The sequence below is a fragment of the Sphaerodactylus townsendi genome, linkage group LG11 (assembly GCF_021028975.2).
Source record: "Sphaerodactylus townsendi isolate TG3544 linkage group LG11, MPM_Stown_v2.3, whole genome shotgun sequence".
Taxonomy (NCBI): Eukaryota; Metazoa; Chordata; class Lepidosauria; order Squamata; family Sphaerodactylidae; genus Sphaerodactylus; species Sphaerodactylus townsendi.
The window spans coordinates 14,160,958-14,186,847 of NC_059435.1; the positions used below are offsets into that span (position 1 = coordinate 14,160,958).

At 44.8% G+C, this 25,890-nt stretch overlaps 1 protein-coding gene across 1 annotated transcript in view; it reads right to left on the bottom strand.

Annotated features, from left to right (window-relative positions):
- Nucleotides 1-25,890, bottom strand: part of TPK1 (thiamin pyrophosphokinase 1) — a 303,106-nt gene that overhangs the window by 87,409 nt on the left and 189,807 nt on the right. The window contains exon 5 of the mRNA XM_048510448.1: nt 14,061-14,133. Coding sequence (XP_048366405.1) covers nt 14,061-14,133 — 73 coding nt within the window. The remainder of the gene's footprint in view (nt 1-14,060; nt 14,134-25,890) is intronic.

Here is a 25,890-nt window from a genome sequence, read left to right on the forward strand (position 1 = left end):
CCCTCAGCCGTCTCCTCTCCAAACTAAAGAGTCCCAAACGCTGCAGCCTCTCCTCATAGGGAAGGTGCTCCAGTCCCTCAATCATCCTCGTTGCCCTTCTCTGCACTTTTTCTATCTCTTCCTTTCTGGAGCATCCTTTTTGAGGATGTGTAAGCACCTAAGAGACTGGACACAGTTACTTCAAGAATGCTTGATTAGCACTCACTGCTGCTGCATCTTACAGGACATCATGTATTTGCCCCCATTTTTTTACAATCTCAGGCAGAACAAAACTAGAAGACTGACTGACACGACAGCAGGCAATCAGGTGGGGCAGGTGGGCTGTGTTCAGTTTGGCAGGGCCCAGGTGACATGGGCCTCATCTTCTGAAAGTGAGGAACATTTTCACTCACTGACCATTCTGGAAAACAGCGCTTCTCTTTACCACCCTTGCAAGAGGAATACTTAGATGCCCAAATGAGAAGCTGTGAAGTCTGAAATCCTCAGTCTATCTCTTTGGAAGCATCTCCCATCGAAACCTAAATATTAAGACTTCAAAAACTGTTGTCTAGCAAAATACTTTAAATGCTTTGTACTTTCCATTGATATTAATTCAACAAGCATGTAACGTTCCATTACACTTTGTGGGACTGCGGTGTTCCTCTGAGTCCATTGCAACACACGCTAAGTAAAAAAGATAAGCATAAAATCAAGTGTACACCATTTGCCCTTTGCACTGCTTGTCAAATTACTGATACGCTACCAAAGGACTAAGAGCAGTTGCTCCATAATCCTCATGTAATCTTACTAGCAATCAAATATAAAAGCAATTGACTGAAAGGCAGAAAGGCTGAAAGACTGAAAAGGAGTTTGCTTTCCTTGAGTATGTCTTCGAGTCCTGAACGCAAGCAGAGATTAACCGCTACCACCCCTGCAATGTGAATGTGCTTATTAATGAACTGATGGGTCTGATACTTCTGGTAGTTAGGCCTCTGAGATCAGCGCTGTCACCTTCCAGGTAGCTTTGGAGATCTCGCACTATTACACACAGGGGTATATCTACAGAAAATGGCCACGGCAACCTCTCAAACTGCGCCAATCTTGCTATCGGGATGTTATGCCTCTATTTGGCAGCAGCGGTGCATGGGGGAGGGAGGCAGGGGGAGAAAAATGGTTCACTCCCCCCCGCCCCCCGCTACCAAAAAATGGCACCTGGTTGCTTTAAAATTAAGATTGGTTACTTCTAGGCAAGCAGCGGCTGGGAGGAGACTGAAGGCGAGAACAAGGCCAGGGAAAGAGTTCCCCCCCCCCCCCAGTCTGTTTCTTCCCGCACCCCCAGTCTCCTCCCAGGTGCAGCTCTGCTTTCTTAAGAGTAAGTTAAGTTTAATTTTAAGTCAACCAGAAGCTTTTTTCTGGCGGGAGAGGGGAGAGTAAGCAGCCAGGGTGCCCCCCCCCCCCAGGTGACTGGCACCCAGAGCTGGTCTACCTGCAATTGAAAGTAATGAGTAGACTGTCTACCAATCAATCAATCAATCAATCAATCAATCAATCAATCAATCAATCAATCAATCAATCAATCAATCAATCAATCAATCAATCAAAAACCTTTACTAGGCATAAAAACCATCACGTATTAAAATTACAATAGAAAAGCGCTATTGCACATAATGTAGAACGCACATTTAAAAAGTGGCTACAACTTCAGATATTTCAATATTAGAGTTGTTCAACAACTTAGTCATTTTTGTTTTATTTATTTATTTTATTTATTTTTTGAGCTTATATACCACCCCATCCCCAAGGGGCTCTGGGTGGTGCACAACATAAAAGGAGACAATATAAGCAGTTAAAACATTTAAAAGCAGCGAGAACCATAAAAATATTTCTAATGATATAATAAATTACAGTAGGATAGATGGCGTTCAGCAATCTGCTATTATAATTCCATCCCCTCCCCTAAAGGGGGGGAGAAATAGCATCCCATGTTCCAATCTAAAAATTCCCTCCCCCTTCCAAAAGGGAGGAGTGGCGAGTCTAGATGACAGCTGACCCCGGTATCAGGGCCGGGGAAAGAGAGCTTTGCAAACCCTTATCTGAGAGCTTTGCAAACCCTGTCAGTAATAAAACAGCCAAATCAGCTCTGATGTTGTTGTATTTTGGGCAATATAACAAGACACGAGAAAGACTGTCTACCAGTTCTTCTTAGTGGCAAACAGCTTGTCTACCCTCTGGAGAGCTGGTCTACCTGCATTTGAAAGTAATGGGAAGACTAAAGTCTATAGAGGCTAGGCTTACCAGGTCTTCTTAAAGGCAGGTAGACCAGCCCTCTGAATAGCTGGTTACCTGTAGTTAAAAGGAATGGGTAGACCTGGCTGCTAGAGAGCTGGTCATTCAAGGTGGTGAAGACCTGTTGGACTTTTTTTTTTCAGGAGACATGCAATGTTAGTGCTTGACTGGGTGCCATTTTTGGTAGATATTCCCCTACAAATAAAACAGTTGCTCTATCTCTGAGCCACATACTCTACCTCCTAGTTATTACCACATTGTTCCTTTGATTACAGCATCTTTACTTCCTAGTTGTCACTGTTCCTCCATTAGATTGACTTCATCTTCTAGCACAGGCCAAATCCTGTGTTCTTGCCTCTATCTGTATTATAGACATTAGCAGGAAGAGGGGTTTTTTTTTTTTGAGAAATTGTAATTGGGTTCCACTTCCAAGTGGGCAGTTTTGCACTTTCACCCTGCTATGTTCTACCATACATTTAAACACACACACACACACACACACACACACACACACACACACACACACACACACACACACACACACACACACACACACACCCTTCTATACATATAGGAGGAACCACAGTTAACCTGTGGGGGACATCGTCTACAGCAGGGGTGGCGAACCTTTGGCACTCCAGATGTTATGGACTACAATTCCCATCAGCCCCTTCTTGCATGGCCAATTGGACATTCTTTATATAAGGCCCCATTTTGTTTTTGGTTTTGTCAAGCAAGTGAAGGCCATACAGCACAGGTGTCAAACTCGTGGCCCTCCAGATGTTATGGACTGCAGTTCCCATCATCCCCTGCCAGCATGATGCTGGCAGGGGATGATGGGAACTGTAGTCCATAACATCTGGAGAACACAATTATTTCTATAATCCATGGTCAAGAGGAACCAAAAAATAAATTCACGATGTTAATAGTAAAATAATAGTTACTTCAGAACCAGTTGATTTATTTCTCCCTTACCATCTGTTCAGGGGCTAGCTTCAGAATCCAAACTCTTCCATACCCTAAAATGCCTATAAACCAGGACAAATTCACAAGGGTACAACGCATAATGCAACAACTAATTTGTAACAAAGTGGCCCACAGTTCAATAAAATCCTCCCTAACATGTATTTACAGGCACACAGGCTCACACAACTTTTTTCAGTGTTTTTTAAATGGGAAACAGTTAACCACTCACTTCATTTTCCTCTTTAAATCAACAAGATCAAGAAAAGAACAAAGATATATAGAAAGCCGGATCTGGCAGCAAGTACGGAAAGAGATTTCATCCAGAGGTTTTTCAAAAATGCTGTTTTTCAAGAACCCAAACGATTGCTAAGCAGGGAATACTGTTGTAAGGAACTCTGGGTCCCCATTGGAGAGACAACCAGGCTATAAATATCTAAGCAAATGAAATAAATAAACGGTGTAATATGCCTGTGAAGTGCAGTTTCCATTCAATTTCCTGAACCTGACATATATCTAGGGGGCAAGAGTTTGTTAACTTCAGTTCGTTGCTGAAATGTCTGATTTTGGATATACCACTGCTACTTTTAAAAAAAATATCCGAGGCAAAAGAATTGGTTTTAGTTACTACTCAATTCAATAATATTCTAATCTCTCTAGCAATAAGACTAATAATGTGTCATAAAGTGTTGTGGTGTTGTGTTGTGTAGTAAAGGCCAATACCTGGTGTTACAGAGGTGGACTTAAGAGAATTGGACTTAAATCACGGTTTCAATGCTTTTTTCACGTTTCCGTAAGGGAGTGGTAATTCAAAGGGTTCTAATTTCCCACACTTTCATGTGACGCCTCTGATGGATGACCTTGAGTCCAATCCGCGGTTCTCTCCAGAATTATCTCAGAAGCGGAGGCAGTGGCAAAACCACCTCCTGAGCGTCAAGTTGAACACGTCACGCTAACCCTAAGCGCCAGGTGGTGGCGATACCCTCACGAGGCACTCCAGATGTCCAAAGGACTACCAATCCCCGGCATCAGCTCCTGCCAGCATGGCCAATTGGGGCTGATGGGGTCGTGATCCATGAACCATCTGGAGTGCCATAAATATATAGAACCGCCACGTACTGCACTCAGGGTCTGATGTAGATTAGCAAGAGTGTGCAAAAGAAGAATGCCAGAGTCAGTTAACATTGCTATCAGAAAAAACTTTACTAAGTATAAAGGGAGAAAAAGGTTACTTTGGAAGGAAAAACAAGAAACTGCTTTCTATCTACTCTAAGGCCCCTTCACTCCGCACTTAAAAATAATGGAACGCCAAAACCATTCTTCACAGCTGTTTTAAAGTGGATTTTGCTATTTCACACACAACTTCGAAAGAGCACTGAAAGCAGTTTGAAAGTGCATTATTCTGCATGTGCGGAATGAGCCTAAGTGTGAGCTAGCTTACTCTAATCTCACATTACTCTAACGACAGCAATTATCACTACTGCTACTGCTATATGCTGCTACTTCTGCTCCTACTGCTAGCTCAACAAAACATGAGGTTAGCTATCCAATAGCTAGTCAATAGACTGGTTACAAACACTCTGACCCCACAACTAATCAGCATGAACATTTAACTCTTTCATGTCTGAACTGTGTGGCAGACGCTTGTCAAATGCTAACAGGGTCATCATACGTCATCTTTGACTTGACAGCACTTTCCACCTCTACTAAAGTGATGTTAAGTCGCATCTGACAAGGAGACCCCATAGGGTTTTCAAGGCAACTGAGAAGCAGAATTGGTTTGCCGGTGCCATCTCTCTGCAGTGTTCCTTCGTGTTCTCCCATCCACCTTGCTTAGCTTCCAAGATCAGATGAGATCAAGCTATACTATAACATTCCACATTCCCACACTAATAATAGCAATATTTAAATCCCAAATGTCCCCACTGCATCTACGCCCTCACAAAGCGCAAATTTCCCTACTTACCTTTGCTGCCCTTTGCTGCACGCTACTCTCAGCGGCATCTCAAAGCCTTCGCCGGAGTGTCTGACCCCGCTCTGCACGCGGAGCTCATCAAAGGCGCCGTTTAGGAGGCGCCAGGGATGCAGCAGCTGAGGATTCGAGTGGTAAGCGTCGGAAGCGGCTGTGTTGTCGCCGCCCCTGTAGTGGGGAGTGCCGGGGGACCCCGCGCTACTTGAGGGGAGTAGCGCGGGGCTTAAGGTAAGTGGGGAAAGGGCCCTGGATTACAGCTAGTTGGGGCCTGGAAGTCTCCTGGAATCGCAGATGACAGAGACCAGCTCCCCTGGATAAAAGATCCACCTTAAAGGGTGGACTTTATGGCATTATATCCTGGTGAGCCCCTTTCCCACTCCAAACTCTGTCTTTCCCAAGCACTACTCTCATATCTCCAGAAATTCACCAGCATGGAGTTGGCCGTCCAGATCACAACCTACATGCTTCACGAGACTACACTCTGTTCATGTGTCATTTCTATTATACATACAGAGAGCAGTGTTAGCAATTGTTTATTGTGTGTAGCCATAGCAAAGCTGGTTGAAATCAGACATGGATAAAACATAGGAAGAATAAAAACAATCAAGATAAGATGGCACGCAATGGATGCAGATTGAAAAATTTCAGATTTTCAGACCCCCACTTCTGCACATATTTTTTGGTAGTCAGGGCTGCCATGCAATCCATCCATCCATCCATCCATCCATCCATCCATCCATCCATCCATCCATCCATCCATCCATCCATCCATCCATCCATCCATCCATCCATCCATCCATCCATCCATCCATCCATCCATCCATCCATCCATCCATCCATCCATCCATCCGTCATCCATCCATCCATCCGTCCATCCATCTGCATCCTATCTATTATCAGATTTATATACCTTCCATCCCTGAGGGCTCTGGTAGGTGACAACAAATTAATTACATAAACAATAAATGAATTAATATAAATAACATCATTAAAGCATAAAATTACAGCGTTCTACAAAATGTTTGGTGTCCAGTATTAAAGCGATCAATAAAACCACTCCCAGAGAGGGTAAATCCAGGTGTCACAGCTCCCAGAATGTTAAAGGGAAGGCAAAGGGCGCTCACCATCGGTGGCTGGCCTCCCAAAGCCCGATTGGAACAACCGGTCTTACAGACTCTTGCGGACTCTCCAAGATCCTGCAGGGGCTTGAGACAATTGGAGGAAGAGTGTTCCGCCAGGCAGGGGGCCAGAGCCGTAAAGCCCTGGCCGGGTGGAGAACACCAAAGCCTTCCATTATCATTGAGGGGCTGGGAACCACCAGTAAATTGGCCTCTGCCCAACGCAGAGGCCGTGTAGGGACATATGGGGTAAGGCGGTCCCAAAGGTACAATTGTTTACATATACAGAGAACAAATCACTGTGGAATAGTGGCTAGAATGTTGGACTAGAATCTGGAAAACCCATGTTTGATTCCCCCTCTGCCACTGTAGTTCTCTGACCAAAGACCAGTCATTCACGTTCAGTCTCACCATTTGGATATAGTGAAAATAAAATGGAGGTAGTAAGAACGATACAGTAAGCCACTTTGGGTCTCCGTTGGGGCCCAGTAATTAAATTAATATCCATTGTTGTTATAGACCAGTGATGGCGAACCTTTTCAAGACCGAGTGCCCAAACTGCGACCCAAAACCCACTTATTTATTGCAAAGTGCCAACCCGGCAATTTAACCTGAATACTGAGGTTTTAGTTTTGGTTTAACCTGAATACTGAGGTTTTAGTTTTGGCTCTGAGGCGCACGTTACTCGAGAGTAAGCTTGGTGGTAGTCGGGGGCTTTGCTTTGAAGCAACTGTGCAACTCTTCAAACGGGTGAATCACGACCAAAGGAGGGTTTACTCAGAAGCAAGCCCCATCGCTGAAAGCAACTGAGCTTTACTCAGGTAAAGGATGGGTAAGCAGTTCTTCCCATGAAAATCAGTGGGGTTTAACAGTGCTTTCCCGCACCCCATGACGCACTCTGTGTGCATGTGCCCACAGAGAGGGCTCTGAGTGCCACCTCTGGCACCCGTGCCATAGGTTCGCCACCACTGTTATAGATCTTTCAGTACAAGTATTCCTGAGCCAGACAGAAGTAACCCAGGGAAAGAACTATAGCCTATTAGGGTATAACTACTTAAAGATAAAGGTCAACGCCACCTATTTTACCTCAAGAAACCAATACAGAACCCACTTAGCTCAAGTATATTCATTAACAGCAGCCGTTAAACACAAAATAGCAATACATCAACAACAAAACCCAATATCAAATCCCAGGTTTATCCCGAGAGTTGCTTAAATCCACAACATGTGTAAAGGATTTAAATCAGAGGGATTATCTCAGTGTGGCGCTCACATAAGGCATCCCTAACTGTGTTTAATCCTTCCTTCAACAGTTTGCAGAATGGGACGTTATATACACTGCGAGCATTAATTGCAGATGCAGTCTTGAAAATGTTTCCCTCCGAACCAGTGGGAGGCTGCCTTCTTTTTTAAGACAGCCGCTTGCCAACTGACAGCAATTAACTCCGCACATATAGCTCCTCCACGGCTGCACAACTAACGCAGTTTAGCCAGCAAGATGCTGTATTTAAACATTATTAAAACGACGCATTTATCACAGCGCAGCCTTGGAAGGGCACTTGGTGCTTCCACTGAGTGCCTGGCATAAAACAAGCTCATCACACAGGAACTAGATCTATATGGTTACACAAATACAAGCAATGTTATTTTTCACTGCTTCTTGGTGCAAATTAATGGAGGGATTCTTCTTAGCCCATCGCTTTCACTCACTCAGTTAACATTCCGCCCTTCTGTGCCACAGCAACCATCAAACAAGCAGCAGAGAAATTATCCCTTCCATTATGATCCAGTTCAATCAGTTTACATCAACGTTCCCCGGGCGCCCACGCACAGCTGCACCGTCACCATATTGGTGCCACACAGATAAGGGACCGCCCAGCACGGGGAGCTCTCCTGGGTGGATCCACACAGTGCTTTGTAAGTAACACGCAGCAACTGGGAACGCTTAGAAGAGTGGTGGCAAACCTTTGGCACTCCAGATGTTATGGACTACAATTCCCATCAGCCCCTACAATTGGCCATGCTGGCAGGGGCTGATGGGGAATTAACAATCAAATTATAAGGTCCTCCCTGCAGTTAGAACAATTGGTTTTCATGATTTTAATCTGCATTGGAATTTTAAAAAGCGTTTGGTAGGTTTTTTTCCAGCAAATATTTAAATGTAACATGCATGATAGTATCACGCCCATGTACATGAGAGTGCCAACAGGATGAGTTGCAGGGAGAACCAATTAATCATCTTTGTTACGATCACAGACTAGCATAAAGTAAATGAGACACAATTAGAAGGAGGAAAAATATTAAAAATTTAAAAGAACCTACTGGCAGAAGAAAATTGGTAACCCAAAAAGGCATGAGAACATAAAGGGGATGGGATAATATGGGGGGGAGACACAGGTTTGAATCCTCAGTTATACCATGGAAACTTTCTGGGTGGCCTTGGGCCAGTCATACTCTTTTAGCTGACCATATCTCACTGGGTTTTTGTTGGAAGGATAAAATGGAGGTGAAGAGAATGTCCTAACCCTCTGTAGTTCCCCACTGGGGGGAAAAGTGAAACACAGATATAAAAACAAACAAATCAATATCTTTCCAAGATGTCTTTAAGTAGCAATTTCTCTTGAAATAACTGCTGGATGTACAGTGATTTAGGCTCCTCTCCCCCCCAAATACTTTGACAAGCTGTCCTAACCATAGAGGCAGGCAAATCAATTGTGAAGGTAGTGATGTGAAGATACGGAGCAGCATGTGTCCTGAGAGGTGTTTCCCAGGATAACTTGCAATATTGCAGTCACAGGGGAAGCTAGAACACAAGATCTGAGCGGAATGTGCAATAGAGACCCAAGCCCAATATAGCCATTGGGATTTTGGGACACTGTCCTCACATACCAGTGTCCAACATTCCCAGCACATCTCCATTCAGGCACGAACACTGACAAGGAAAGATCAGCCAACTTCAGCCAGATTAAATTCTATTCTGACACTGTTATGCTCAGCTCTTTTCTACACTGTTCCTTCCACAGTAATGCCCTGGTAAATCTTTACCTTTTTGGCCTGCTTCAGAGAATGAGGGAGTAGAATGTTGAGGTGGAAGAGTTGTTATCAGACTGACCCATGATGGTCGGGGGCTCTGTTTTAGGACAACAACATCTCTACCCATCCTGCTAACCCTTTGGGTGCCTAGCAATGCTGTGCCAAAATGTGGGGCCCATTCTCCGCACTGGCCAGAGTACCCACAAGAACAGTAAATATTGTCTGAACTTGCCCTCGCCCATACCTACTTTGCAAAATACCTGCCTCACGCTCTTCCTAAATGGATTAAGAGAAAACTGTCTCTGCCTTGGACAGCACTCCCATCTCCAGCTCCACCCTGCTAAGACAAAGGACTTGCTAATGTATCATTGATTATGATTATTGTGTGCTTGTGTACCCCTTTTATCCCTCAATAAATTTGTTAAACTTCGTTTTGCTCTCCTGCGTATTTCCTTGCAAAAGCAGATCTTGGTATACTTAGGCAACAAAGATCTCGAGCTTGCCCAACCACTTGCTATGCCAAAGGAATTCCTCACTCTAAAAGGGACAGACCCCCACCACTTTGGGTAACAGAGTGGATTACAATATTTTGAACTGCAGGTAGTAGATTCTAGCTGTGAATGTCCTTTCGCAAAAACAATGTTATTTCACTAAAAAAAACCTCCATGAAAACAGAAAGCGAACTGAGCAGGGAGAAAGCTTTTATTCCCTCTCTTTGTTCACTATGCTACCGGATTTTCTATTATTTGGAAGAGGAGTGCAACCCAACATTCCCAGAACCACGACCCTCCCACAATGCTCTCCACCTGCATCTATCGGTGGTGAACAGCCCATTCCCCTACATGTCAGCATTCCACCAAATTTCACCATATTCTTCAATCAAGGTTTATCTTTGCTTAAAGCCTTGAGGGCGATGCGATAGCTGTTGTTATCATGTCCAGCCATTTTGGAGGGCCGGTTGTCTTGAGAGATTATTCTAGGAATGGAAATGCCACTTCAAGCTTGTGAACAATAAGACATCCAGATCCACCAAGAGCCGAATAGGCAGCAAGGCACGCATGGAATGTCAGCCTGTAACCCAAATCACGAGTTGACACCAGTAATGCCTGGAAAAGCCAGAAAATCTAAGACTACGTTTGTTCCAACAGCTACCATTTAGGCTGGATTACGTGTGTAAACTTTTGCTTGGCGGCTGTAGGCGTTTGAATTAGGGTTGCAGCGCATAAGTTTGATTCCACCTTTTTTTTCAAAATGTGACAGTGCACAGTCAAAGTTAGGAATTCTCTGTACACTGACAACCGTTGCCTTGGGACTTGCTGATGTTATTTCTGAAAACCGATTTTTCCAAGACTGACCGCTGGGAACGTTCCTAGTTGCAGAGTTTAAGATTGTGTATCGCCCTTCAAAAGCTAAGCGGAACCTGCATCCTGCTGACAGTTGACAACATGATAGAGTGTCTGGAATGGGCAGTCTGCACTCCACGTCTATTTCGGTGCATGCCAGATTTGCATGAACAACATTTTAAAAACTGCTCTGTGCAACATATGAGGTGGTTAAACTGTCTCTGAATTGTCCCTGGACTGCAGATAAAGTCATGAGAGACCTCACACATGAATATGCCCTTCAAAATTACTATGAAATTGGGCATTGAACAAGAAGGGTCAAGGGCAATGAGGCAAAGAATGGGCCAGAACAGCAAATAGGAATAAGAACAAGAGAAGGAAGTGGAGGGAGGTTTGGATTCATACCCGCCTTTCTCTCCTGTAAAGAGGAGACTCCAAAGGCTTACGGCTCACTGCCTTCCTCTCCCCACGACAACAAACATCCTTGTGAGGGTAGGTGGGAGATGAGAGGAAGCTCCTGAGAGAACTGCTGTGACTAGCCCAAGGTCACTTGGCAGGTATGTAAGGAGTCTTGGGAACACGTCTAGGGTTCACCAGATAAGCCTCCTGCCACTCAGGGTGGGAGGAGTGGGGAATCAAACCTGGATTTCTCCAAATTAGAGGCCGCACCTGCTCTCTAAAGCATCCAGCTCACTGCGTGAAACCAAGGCATACTGAGCCAGGGGTTGCTAACTACGGCGACCCTGCTAAGGAATTAAGCGGACCTCCAAAATGTTTTTTTAAAGGTAACGGCACTTGCTCAGGTCCACTTAGGCAAACTGGTGGCCTGTAGGCTTCCCTGATTAAGCCAATCTTTTCCCTCATGTTATTTTCCCCCCTTCTCCTGCCTTCGAAAACTTTTCCTGATGTTATCTGTTCTTTTTCCAGTGAGATCCTTATTTGTCTTAAGTAACGTTTTGAGTCATTTTAAAGCTTCCAGGAGGAGTTCTAGGCTTGATTTGATCTAATTACCCCACTGGATTTCTGTATTTGTCTTTTTAGCGGCCCATAGTATCTACCCAAAACTCTGCCAACACTAACTTGTTCCGAAATTCAATGCTGTTTCTCTCTCCATATATGCGGCACTCTTCACTATCCCAGCTTTCTCACCTGCATATACACTAATGGAGAATACTATGGTATGGATTATCTTGACCTTGGTCATGCCCAGGGAACACATAACCTTACCACTCCAGATTTTTTTCTAGCTGTTTCCCAATGGCTGCTTTGATCTCAACTTCTCGCTTCACATTTTCTTTCGCGAGTCTCACTTTTGGTTGATGGTGGAATTCCAGATCTTTCCTGCAGTTTCCAGAATCTTTAACAATTTCTTCACCGTAATGCAAGTGTTGGGGTAATAATCTAAGTAGCGGTCAAAGTGTTATCACTTTTGCCGCCTTGCTGTTCAGCTGAAATCCAGCTTTGGTACTCCCTGCTTTCCTGTTTTACAATCAGCAACCGTCATTTCTAAGTCTTCGACATGTTTCACCTGTAATGCAATGCAGGCAACAGGCATCTTGCCTTAGAAATCCCCAAGAGGAGTTCTCATAGGTTGCGTTGCAACATGGCAGATGGTGCAAGAGAGGACAACGAAAGGATATGGCAGATGTTTGCCTGTTAAGTGAGTGGCTGATGGTGTGATGATAACAATGTGTGTGTGTGTGTGTGTGTGTGTGTGTGAGAGAGAGAGAGAGAGAGAGAGAGAGAGAGAAACTTCAGTTGAATACGGATGACAGCACAACTTTGTTCCCAATCTGTGCCAGGGAAGGCAGTTAAAAATATCCATACAAATTAACAGAAGCCCATCTTCTGCTTCCGACTATGTAATTTCTATGCCAATCACACTAGTGACAGTGTCCACTATACTCTACTCCAGCTTACATCTGTTTTAAGGTTACTTGGAAAACATCATGTGTATGCAATGAGCAGATTGTTGTCTTTACAAATTTAGAGTCACTCTTCCCACAGCCCAACTCTTCCAACAATATTTGATTCTGCTTTGTTTCTTCCTTTTGCACCTACGATTATAAGCCCATCCTGTTCAGATGTGTCATCAATGTTTTTCCTGGACACTGGCATAAAAGCTTTCAATTTCTTCCTCATCAGCTTCTGTAGTTGGGGTGTAAACTTGAACAATAATTATGCTGATAGGCTTTCTGTGGAGAGTCATGATGTGATATTCATTGCCGGCTGATTTTGCCTTTATAAGCCCTTGACTGCAACCATTCTAGAAGTGGCTTAGCCTACTGCATGGCGGGACATCCGGGGACAAACGCCCCAGTAGCCCCCTTGGGAGGCATGTGGGGGGTGCAAAATTGCCCCCCACACTTATGGGAAGGAGGAGGGGCATGGCTGAGCCTCGGCTCAATGTGCGCATGTCACACCGAGGTCCAGCCATACTCTTCCTCCTTCCCAGAATTTGCTGGGCCTTGACATGACAGGGGCCTCCCCAACCCCTCACCCCGCCCCAGCCAGGCTGCTTTCTGCTTTTGCCAGCAGAAAAAGGTAAGGGGGAGGGGCCACTTGTGTGTGTGTCTGTGTGCCATTTTGCCCTGAGCTCCATTTTCTCACCCTATGCCTCTGTTGCTCATGCAGCATCTTGCCTCACTATTAGAGCCGTTTTCCTTGTGTTTGTCATTTCTCAACTAAAATACATTGCAATTTTGTGACTGAAGATGCCATTCCACTTTAGATCACTTGCTTTAAAGACCACAATGCAGAAATGTTGCTTTGTTGTTTTACAATTCCAAGTTTACGCTTATTTATATTTTTCATGTTCTATATTCCTATTATATGTGTTGAGCAGGTTTGGGCTTTTGTTTTGCATCCACTCACATCAACAACTGAAAGTCCTTTTGGCTTTAGACCAGTTTCAAAACATCATGCTAGAGAACACGTCTAGGCTAGACATCGCCTTGATATCTAGTTTCTCGGGTAGCGTGAATGTACTAGAAATCAGGAGATAGTGGATATAACGTGGTTCCCCATCTGAAATCTGATAGTTCAGGGATAGTTTTACCAGCTCATCTACTATTTGTATAGGCTGTCTTGAGATACATATTATGGGCTATGCATTCTGGTGCACTTGAAGCATTTACTCTCAAGAAGTTATACCATGAAACAATAGTCCATCTGTTCCCATTTTACAGTAGACATCTGATGCAACTTTTCAGCAACTCTGAGGTTTCCCCAGAACACCATTTGAAAACTATTTCTATATAAACTGTTACCCCCCCCCCCCACAAGATTGTAACCAACGGGAGCAAAGTGAGAAGGTAAAGGTGTTTTCTAGGAAATGTTACAATTCCAAAATACAAATTAACTTACCTGTCCCTTGTAATATTCCTTCACTTCAGGTCGAATGGAGTCAAAATCTCCACTGATGTAATCAGGCAAAAATCTGAAAGAGAATCAGTATTTATTTGTTATTTTCTTTTTACCTTTTTTTCCCTTCATTTAAACCATGGTGTGAAAGAGAATGGCGTTTGAGAATGAGGAAAATTATATGGAAGACTAAAACAGCTGCATTTGTATCCAGTATTAACATAATTGACATCAATGTTCAAATTGATCTGAAACGTTACAGTCAGAGTCAATAGGAGTCTGGGGGGGTGGGGAAGTAAATGAGGTTAAATGGGTAAGCTTAAACTACAGTGTGCAATTCTACACTGCGGCTTTTATAGTTATTATGAGAGGGTTTTTTTTTTAAAAAAATCCTCCATCTCCTGAGCATGTAAAATGCTTTCTTAGGGCTTTCATTAAGTCCCAGCAAAGGCTGGGACAATGGCTTTAAGCCAAAATGCAAAACATTTGTCCTTTTTTATGTTGCCAATAGTGAAGGGATGAATTATTGATGCAAGGAGGAATCATTCCATTTATTATTACTACTACTACTACTACTACTACTACTACTACTACTACTACTACTACTACTACTACTACTACTACTACTACTACTACTATTTATTCGATTTATTAGACCACCCTACCCCCGAAGGGCTCAGGGTGGTTTACAGGCGACCAAATGCAACTAAAACAATCGAATACGGAAACACATGTTTTGCAATATGTGATTAATAATTTGATATCCCCCCCTTATTAACCTGATCATTTTTTCCTTAAGAAACATTGTCTATGTAACCAGTCAAGAGCTAGTACTGCCAAGCCTCCTAGAGAAGGTGGGAGCGGGGAAAAGGTAAATATTGTGTGGGCCATGATATCACTTCTGGGGAAAACCTGGAAGTGACATAGGGTATCTCTAGAAATGCTGTAGGGTTCAAAACAAGTGGTTCTGCCAAGGACTTGGATCCGCCAGATACCAGAAAGGATTCCCATCACTCTGTGGCTACTGGCAACCACAGAGTATTGCTGCTGGGCCAGGCCCCTCCCGTCCCTCCCCTTGATTGACAGATTTACAAAGATTTTCCAGATCACAGGGGGTGCTGCACAGAGGTGGGATCCAGCAGGTTCTCACCAGTTCCCGAGAGTGGGTTACTAATTATTCGTGTGTGCCAAGAGGGGGTTACTAATTGGGTCTGCTTTTCCGTTAGAAATTCCATTAGGTCCAAAAATCATAAAGTCTGTTGTTTCCTATGTGGCTGGTTAGCGAAGGTAGAAAACGGGATAATTCTCCCTGTTGGGCTGTTTTAAAAACATGTTTTAGAAATATGGTAAAGTTCCTGGTTTAAGGAAAGTATCCTTCTTTTGATTTCTAGAAACAAAATTAAGTATTTGAAAGTATTAAGTATTTGACAGGCAGTCAATTAGAGGAGAAGTCGTTGTTTCTGTTGGCAGTAGACGATAGGACTTGCTATAATGAATTTAAATTATGGACAGAAAGATACCAGCTGGAAATTAGGAACTTTTTTTTTACAGTAAGAGTTTTTTACAATAACAGAGAAATTATTAATGCCCTGCCCCCAGAATGCGCTGCCACTTCCCCATCGTGCCCCGCCCAGCCCCATTGGTGCTACGCCACTGTTTGAATCCCACCACCATGGGAACCTGTTACTAAAATTTTTGGATCCCACCACTGGTGCTGCATCCCAAGCTCTCGCGTTGTGGAAGGGACAACATTATATGCTTTCCAGAGCTGATCTGACAAAGGAAATTTTGATTCTCAAAAGCTGATGCCCTGGATAGCTTGTTGGTCTTCAAAGCGCTACTGGATTTGAACCCCTATCCCGGTCTCTTTCCCTCCTCTCTCATTCTCTCCCTCTCACTTACCTGCAGAACTCCACCATGGCCTCGGGGCTCCATGCAAGACTTGGAGGCTGCGGGCAGTGCAGAGCTCCAAGCCAGGCTTGCCCCAGTAGAGGCTGGTGTGAAGCTCTGAAGCCACCCCCTCCTCCTTTGGGCTCCATGCGGCCCAGCCAAGTCCAGCATGCAGCTGTGCGCTGGCTATCCTCTCTGGGCTCTACGTAGGGCTAAGAGGTGGTGGGTGCCACTGCCGGATTTAAGATAAGTGAGGGAAGTGGGAATGAGGAGAGGAAGATGAAGGGGTGTTCAAATCAATTTTGGGTGTAATGAACCCACATTTTGGGGTGGGGGATAATCCAGATATTTCTGATGCAGGTGTTTGAGAATATAAGGGTTTCTGGAAGAATGTCAGGTCCATTAGACCTGAATTCAAATTTTACCCAAAAAAATTCTGCACAAGCTACTTGATATGTTCTTCACCAAATTTGCTTTGCTCTGGTATAGGCGTGAAGTCTGCATTCCAAGCATGTTATCATCACCCCTTCTGGAGAGAACGCTGAGTATTTTCAATCAACAACACCATTTTCCATCAGTCCCTCACACTCACTGTTTTCCCCACCATACAACCTGAAGACTTTTAAAGTGAAGACTGAGAAACAGCCACAACAATTTGTGATTGGCAACGTTTTTTGGCGCGTGGTGTTTCTTGAGACTGGAAATCCCTCAGAATCTCATTTCCTGCGTTTCTGCTCCCCTACCCTTTAAATAATCTGCAGCATTTTTGTATATTCATCAGCGGTTGTGAGAGAATGAATTTAATGAGACAGCCAACTTTCCCCATAGAAGAAGAAGAAAAAGAAGAGTTTGGATTTATATCCCCCCCTTTCTCTCCTGCAGGAGACTCAGGGGCTGACAATCTCCTTGCCCTTCCCCCCTCACAACAAACACCCTGTGAGGTAGATGGGGCTGAGAGAGCTCCGAGAAGCTGTGACTAGCCCAAGGTCTCCCAACTGGCGTGTGTGGGAGTGTTCAGGCTAATCTGAATTCCCCAGATAAGCCTCCACAGCTCAGGCGGCAGAGCTGGGAATCAAACCCGGTTCCTCCAGATTAGATACACGAGCTCTTAACCTCCTACGCCACTGCTGCTCCATAAGTGTACTACGAGTGAGAAATGAAGTCTGTTCCGGGGGAAGGCCCAAGAAACCAGATAAGTTGCTTCATACATTCACCTCAGAGAGTATGAAGAAAACCATGAGCTGAACTCCTTTACAGCTTCGGCCACCACATGGACGCAGAAAGGCAGTGTGATGAAGGCAGCTGTAGAAAGACTGTGCAAGTCTTCTTTTGTGATAAATGATTCTGTTGCCATGGAACTCTTGGAGTTCAAGTTGGACTTACGAGGTGAGGAAACATTTGTTAGTCTCCCGAGACTCACCTCTAGCCAATGCTCTGAGGTAGAATTACAGTAACCTGGAGGTAAAGGCAGCAGTTACTTTCTGACACAGCAATTGGGGTTGAAATGAAATGCATAATAGACCGCTGCAGAGATCAGTCCCCTGCAATATAAAATTCCATGGAAGGGTCTGACTCAGCGACTTGCGCTGCATGCTCGTAAAAACGGTCAGAACAATGGACTTCGGGTCACCAGGGCAGTATGAGCTCCGATTCGTCCCTAAGGTCATTGTCTACCATATAAACAAGTAGCTGCCAGATCCTCTTGTGGAGAACACAAAGGGCTACACTCAGTGATGATATTCCATAGCTTGACTCCTGCCCTTGAGAGTTCCACGTTGCTTCATCAATCGTGTGCCTGCACTTTGCTGTTATTGTTATTGTTTTTGATAGCACATGTTTTGATAGCTTCAATTTGTCCTCGGTACTTCTCCAGGTTTTACAAAACCCAGAGAAACAGCAAGGAAAGATTGAAGTAACCACTAGAGGGAGCAAAACACATGTAGATTTTTTTTAAAAAGACACAGCATGGGCACTAACCAACAAAAATAGCACATGCAGAAAACCCTGATGGCTTCTACTGACAGGTAAACCATGAGAATGTAGCTAGGTGATTGAGCTGCATTCCTAACTCAATGTAATTGCTGCAAGATATATGTAACCAGCCAGCTATATGTTACCACTGCCATTCTGTGGCATTCTTTCCTTGATTTTTCCTTTATGGCTTCACACACTGAGTAGATAACTAGGCTTTTCCCGAACACTTTGGTCTCAAGTGCAGCGGTGGCGTAGGAGGTTAAGAGCTCGTGTATCTAATCTGGAGGAACCGGGTTTGATTCCCAGCTCTGCTGCCTGAGCTGTGGAGGCTTATCTGGGGAATTCAGATTAGCCTGTACACTCCCACACCATGACCAGCTGGGTGGACCCAAGTCGGGCTAGTCAGCAGCTTCTCGGAGCTCTTCCTCAGCCCCACCTTACCACCTCACAGGAATTGTTTATTTGTGAGGGGAAGAACCAAGGAGATTGTAGCAGCCCTGCTGACGAGTCTCCTACAAGGAGAGAAAGGAGGGATATAAATCCAAACTCCTCCTCCTCCTCCTCCTCCTCCTCAACCTCTTCTTCTTCTTCTTCTTCTTCTCCTCCTCCTTCTTCTTCTCCTCCTCCTCCTCCTCCTCCTCCTCCTCCTCCTCCTCCTCCTCCTCCTCCTTCTTGAGAACTGGGATTGTTTCCATTGTCTCATGGGGGCAGGATGGCAGGTGGCTCTCTATCTCTACCTGTCGCCAACTTTAGGACACCTCAGCTCCAAACTAACTCTTTCTCACATTTCTTGGGAAAATGGGAGGGGGGACTAACATCAGAATAAAAGGGATAGCAAAAGACAGGTTCGCCAGAACCAGCTTTGTCAAGCCGGTTGCTTCGATGCCTATCAACAAACACTGCTGATCAACCATACAGAGTCTGCTTATTGCTTCAAGATCCGAGATCTAACAGGTTCATCTCTATGCAAACAAATATCCTGCGTTCTGTCTCCAAGGGATTCTTGCCATAGAAAGACCCGTCCTCTGCATATATATGCTGCACAATAAAATCAAGGGCATTTCACCAGCTTCACTGTTTAGTGCATAGCTAAAGTTGTAATGAATGTTTTCTCAGATTATTATCCCTAGGAATTGTGGGAGAGAGCGCATGTATATTTCATTGATATGTAAATGGTGCTGCACAGAAAGGAAATCACAAATGCAAATTAAGAAGAAGAGTTTGGATTATACCCCACCTTTCTCTCTTGTAAGGAGTCTCGAAGCTGTTTTCAAATTCCTTCACTTCCTCTCCCTACAACAGACACTTTGTGAGGTAGATGGAGCTGAGAGAGTTCTGAGAGAACTGCGACTAGGCCAAGGTATCCCTGCAGGTTTCGTGTGTAGCAGCCGGGAAACAAATCCAGTTCACCAGATAGAGTACGCTGCTCTTGTGGAGGTGTGGGAGAATCAAACCTGGTTCTCCACATTAGAGCCCAATGCAGTTAACTACCACACCACGCTGTTATGAATTCCTTATTGGTTATACCAATCTAATCAAATCCAAAGCTAGAATTTTTATTTATAGGCTGCCAAGAGTAGCAATTTAGGCATAGAAACTGTATGCCCTGGGAGGCCAGAAACCTGAGTTGGATGCCCCCCCCCCCCCCGAGGTGGCAAGCCTCACTCCACCACAACCAAAAAATTTTTTGCACCAGGACATTGGTGCCTGCAGGGGGTGCATTTTTAGACATATCAGCACATTTCTGAAGGCACAGTCTCAAACCTTTCATGATCTCATCAGGAGACTGCCCTAATGATACTCCCCAGGTTTGGTGCATTTTGGTTCAGGGGGGTCAAAGTTATGGACCCTCAAATCTGTAGCCCCCTTCTCTTATTAGCTCCCATTGGAAACAATGGGGGATGGGATCCCCCTTTGGGAGTCCATACTTTGGACTCCCTGAACCAAACCTCACCAAACTTGGGGGCTATCATAAGGACAGCCTCCTGATGATACGCTGAAATTTTGGTGCCACTGCTAGCCTCAAAAAACCACCACCACCCCTGCAGAAGCTGGAAATGGAAAACCACTTCTAAAGAAAAATACCCAAAAAGCCGAGAGACTCCTTGCATTCTTTTGATTTTCCCCACAGCAGTGATGCCTCCTGGGCAGCTGTCCTCCACCTGCCCAATGGGCGTATTTGGTGTCAGTGTAGGCTCAAGCCTCTTGCATGAACAAGTCAGATGCCCCTGCTGGGAAAATGTATAGGATTAGAGACAACTGTTTTTGCATTTGCTTGCTTTTAACTGTCCCAATTATGCATCAATTCTATATGCAAAGGCACATTTTTTGCTGTTACTGTTTTGCCCCTTCCTATAATTCTAGGTCTGACTGTTCCAGACTGTTCCAGACTTCCTATAATTCTAGGTCTGACTGCTCCATAACTAAGAGAAAGGATGATGCTGGGCCAGTGTTCAAAAGCAACTATTGTAAACACAATGACTCCTCTATGTCTCCCTTTGATACCTTGAATAGGACAGCTTCAGGTCAACGGAGCAGTTGTGAGCCAATAGTTATCAAGGCTTATTTGCCTTTCAGTCTTGTCAAATGGGAATCAGTTGCCTCCTACCTAACTGCACTGTCTGTTATAAACTAGTCATTCCAGTAAAATGCAACATGACTGTGCTTTTAATTTGGTTTTCATTGTCTCCTAATTAATGACTACATCAGAACTGTATGGAATCAGATAAGAGCGGCTAATCAATTTTCTGTTAAAAATATCCTTCCTCCACAATAATTACAAATGGGAAAAAAATAGTTCTGTTCGTTGCTGTCAAGTGACAGTCAGTGCAACCCTAAACAGAGGAACGTCCTTCCAAGTTCACTGAAACAGATGGGTTCCGGAGAACTTAATTCTGGTAGGGATGCCCTGTGCACCAGAATACTCCACTTGTTGTGGCTTAAAACCCAAGGGAGCCCACATGGTGAAGTGGTGAAGAGTAGCAGACTCTAATCTGGTGAATCAGGTTTGTTTCCCCAAATTCTACGAATAGAGACTGCTGGGTGACTTTGGGCTGGTCACAGTTCTCTCTGAGCTCTCTCAGCTCCAACTACCTCACAAGAAGAAGAAGAAGAAGAAGAAGAAGAAGAAGAAGAAGAAGAAGAAGAAGAAGAAGAAGAGGAGGAGGAGGAGGAGGAGGAGGAGGAGGAGTTTGGATTTATATCCCCCCTTTCTCTCCTGTAGGAGACTCAAAGGGGCTTACAATCTCTTTTCTCTTCCCCCCTCACAACAAACACCTTGTGAGGTAGGTGTGGCTGAGAGAGCTCCGAAAAACTGTGGACTGGTAGCCCAAAAGGTCACTCCAGGCTGGTGTTAGCTCAATGTGGGAGTGCACAAGGCTAACATGAATCCCCCCCAGATAAAGCCTCCAGAAACTCTGGAAGTGCAGAAAGAGCTTGGGAATCAAACCTGGTTCCTCCAGATCAGGAGTGCAAAATTCCTGCTCTCTTAGCCACTACTTCACCAAGCTGCCTCACAAGCGTGAGTAGAAGGGAAGGTGGTGGTAAGCTGGCGAAGTAGGGAGGACTCCTTAAAGCGTGCAGAATAAAAGTGGGGGTATAAAACCCAAGTCTTCTTCCTTCTTCTAAAGGATGTGTCCACGTCCATGCCTACAGGCTGTTACCAATGAGAGATGACTTTGAGGGTCAGGGCAAGGTTAAGATTCAGTGTGTGGGAACAAGCACAGGCAGAAATAATGAAGTAACAAATGTCCCTCAGTTCCCAGTTGGTTTTGGACATCCATTGATCTCCCCTTGATCTGTTCACTAGGCAGGACCAGTAGCAAAATTAAAACCTGCAGCACAATATAGCGAGGTGGGAACAGTTGTGGGAACAGCGATGACTTGTGTAGAAGGTGGTACTAACTCAAGGCAACTGTCGTGCACTACTTATGCCACGCCTATAGTATCATTAGTGTAACTTCAGTGTAGGTCTCTAGAGTTGAGATCCAAAAATAGAACATTGGTTGTGCTGATTTCCAGAGGTGTAGCTGGACCAAACTGTGCCTGGGGCAGACTCTGCATTTTCCACCCCCCCCCCATGGGCCCTGCTCCTACTCTGTCCCCCCCCCACCCCCTGCAGCCCCCCCACTCTCCCTACTTACCTTAGTTCTTAGTTTCAGGCTTAGTTTCAGGCTGAAAAGGGGCATGTTCCGTTCAGGCTGAAAAAAGCCTGGGTGGGAACTACACTACCCAGGAGCCTGTGGGCCTTGCAAGGTCTCCTGGGTATTGTAGTTCCCACAAGGGCCCATTTTAGCCTGAATGGAACAAGCTGCTTTTCAGCCTGTAACTAAACCTGAAACTAAGAACTAATGTAAGTGAGGGGGCCACGAAGGGAGGTTGCGGGAAGGGGGCGATTTTCTCCCCCCTCCAGGCATGCGCCCAGTGCAAGGTGCACCCCTCCTTCCCCTTTTAGCTTTGCCTATGCTGATTTCCCATTCTAGCAGCCGCTACCCACAGATAGTTCCTTCAGTAAGGATCCCAACCCTCAGGGGTGGTTCATCAGAAAAAAGCCCTGGAAAACAGCTGCCGGCCTGAGTAGACAACGCTGACGCTGATGAACCAATGATCTGGTTCAGTATCAGGTGACTTCCTGTTTGTGCTGTCTCCATTACGTCAAACCCTAGTTTGTAAGCTTCTTGCGTTCTGTAAAAAGCCACACACATTGATGACACTATATAAATAATGTTACAGTTAAAATTGAGCTTTGTACATGAGTAAATGTGATTGCAAAACAATCATGTGTTTGGGACATAAACAGAAGTTCTCATTGCTTTATTCCTCCTTTCTAGGCTGAGGCTGTAAAAGGAGACCCCGGAGAAAAAGGTTCTAAGGGACAGTCGTCCCATCCAGATCACGGAGGTTGGGGGTACGGCACCCCTCACAATCAGGAAAACCACATAAAACTCGAGATGCAGAGATCACTGCAAGATCACCACGAGATATCACGTGAGGGATTGTAAGGTGACCAGACGTCCCGCTTTTGGCGGGACAGTCACGCTTCTGAGCAATTTGTCCCGCATCCCGCGGGGTTTTTTAATTTTCCCAATTTTTTTAAAGCTGCCGCACTGCCTTCTGGGGCGCTCCCCTTTTCTGCCCTGTCCCCTTTCCCGCCCTGTCGGGAGCACCCCAGAAGGCAGTGCGGCAGCGCGGGAGGCTGCCGCACTGCCTTCTGGGGCGCTTCCCTGTTTCCCGCCCTGTGACAGGAGTGTGCGCTCCTCGCTGCATCATTGCCTTCTGGGGTGCTTCCCTGTTTCCCGCCCTGTGACAGGGCGGGAAACCGGGGAGCGCCGCAACAGGCAGTGTGCTCCTGCGGCTGCGCGCGCGTGCGTGCGTCCCGCATTACAAAGATGAAAATCTGGTCACCTTAGGGATTGCCATAAATACGCTTTGAACCACGATTCTTTTACTACAAATTTAATTTTAAGGAGGGAAAAAACCTCTTGTGTTGCTGTTCATTAATTTTGTTAAACTCTTACATCATTAAAATTCCCATTGACAGTACTTTTTCATGTCGACCACCGATATACCAAATCTGTGATCGGGAAAGTAGTGATGTGGAAGGGACAAGTGTACAAAGAAAATGACAAATTGTTGACTGGCTAGCAGTACACTAAGTTATATTTTTGTGTCCGCCCCCCCCTTCCCCCAGAATATTTTTTTTTACCTCTGTCCTTTTGGACAACCCGCCCTTTCTTGATGTCACTGGCTGCTGTGTTCTTATGTCACCGGCAGGACTTTGCAATCAAAGTAAAGCAAAGTTTCCCCTTCAGTCGTGTCCGACCCTGGGGTACCACTGCGAGCAGTGATTTTATAGGCAAGCCGCTTTTGTGGGGTAGGTTGCCATTGCTTTCCCCGGCTATTCTTTACCCCCTAGCTATGAGCTAGGTACTCATTTACCGACCAAGGAATGGATGGATAGCTGAGTTGACCATGAGGCAGCTGCCAGGATATCTGACCCACAGGGGGCTCGAACTCCTGATCGGGTGAGTGGCAGTGCAAGCACTTAACCACTACGCCACGCAGCTCCTTAATCAAAAGCAATCAAAAGTATTTCAAGTATTTAAAGTATATATGCACGCTCTGAGAAGTAATCTAAAGAGATATAAATAATGATAACATAATAACATAAAGTTTAGAGAAGGCTCGAAGAAAGAGCCACAATATAGCAAAAATACAATAATCTCAAAAATGGGGGGGGGGAAGTATAAGAAATACTGTTTTATGTTTATTTGACTAGAGAATGACCTATATGAAAGACACAATATAATTTTGTTATATAGACCGATATCTACGGAATTAGAAGGTTAAATGAGATTTCTCGCACAAGGAATGAAAGTTTCAGTTTATTCATTTTTTAATTATATTTTTAATTCTTTTTTAAGGTTAATGGTAATGTAGCAATGTTGATATGAAAGATTATTGAATCTTTGAAATGATGTTTCTATTTTTAATAAAAACTTTTTTAAAAAAGAAAAAAAAGCAATCAAAAGCAAGCATCAAGTCCCTTTTGGCCGCCATTATCTTGATTTCACAGATTGATGGTGTTCATCAACTCATGTGCATCAAACTGCACACAGCCTCTTGGGATCCTGACCTATGGGGACAGAGGGAGTGAATTCTTATTCTCCTGTTCCGGTTTTGCTCTAGCTTCTTTCTTGTCGCCTGCACTAAGTGCATCTAAAAGTAAATTATGCGTCGTGTCTAGGATTCAGAGCCCCCGCTAACGAACCGACAAGCAAAGCCCCCTTTTCAAAACCTGGGGGCTCGTGATTCCACTTTAAACTCTTAACAGCATCTCCCCAGAATAGATGTCATCCTTGCAGTAAACAACACAAGAGCTGCGGCACTGGGTTATTTAATTTACTTTAATCACCTCACTTGGTATTTTATATCAACTTATAAATTTTATGTAGGCTGGCATGGCTTGTGAAATCTATTTTTCCCCCAATTAGCACTTACAATGATCCATTGCACATTCTGCAAAAAGTATCACAGAAGACCGCAGTACGCATGCAGAAGCAAGTTGGTAAATGCGGGAAGTACTTTGTACAAAACAAAGAAAGCTGACCTTCCACGCCAACTGGCATAGCACGGCTTCCTTGGTTCAGCTTGAGTCCTGTGAGTTGCGGTACGCATCACAGTATACTTACACCAGTATGATGTGCGGGGGAAGAGTTTGAACTTGGGCGGCTGAGACCTAACTTCGAATCCTTGCTCAGCCGTGAATCTCGCCAAGTGACCTTCAGCTCCTCATCGTCCCTCAACCTAGCCTACTTCAAAGAATTACTGGGAAGAGAAATGGGCCTAGTCCAATTGTGCGCTGCCCTGAATGCCTGAGGGCAGGCTCGAAAAACAATTAATAAATAAGAAACGTGCCTGGATTACAGCCAGCAGACACAGTCTGAATTTTCCGAGCGCTGGCAGCAAAAGAGAAAACGCTATAGTCTTCTTTCCACCTCTAATGAATACACTGGTGGGGCATATGTTATGAAATCAACAACGAGATATAGGCTGTGTTTTCTCTTGCTGGAAGGGATACCCACCAGTGGAAAAAAACGAACACTGGTTTCTACCGACAGTTGCCGTCTCTCGCTTTGCCCCATGCTGTGAATCAGGTTTGTTTCCCCCACTGCTACGCATGAAGCCTGCTGGGTGACTATGGGCTAGTCACAGTTCTCTCAGAACTCTCTCAGCCCCACCTACCTCACTAGGTGCCTGTTGTGGGGAGAGGAAGAGAAGGAGTTTGTTAGCCGCTTTGAGACTCCTTGCAGGTTGAGAAAAGTGGGGTATAAATCCAAAATTCTTCTCTTCCTCTCTGCTTCCCAAAGGTCACCAACTCCACGAAGGCATGGTAGGAAGAAGAGAAGAGTTTGGATTTATACCCTCCTACAAGGAGATTCAAGGCAGCTTATAGACTCCTTTCCCTCCC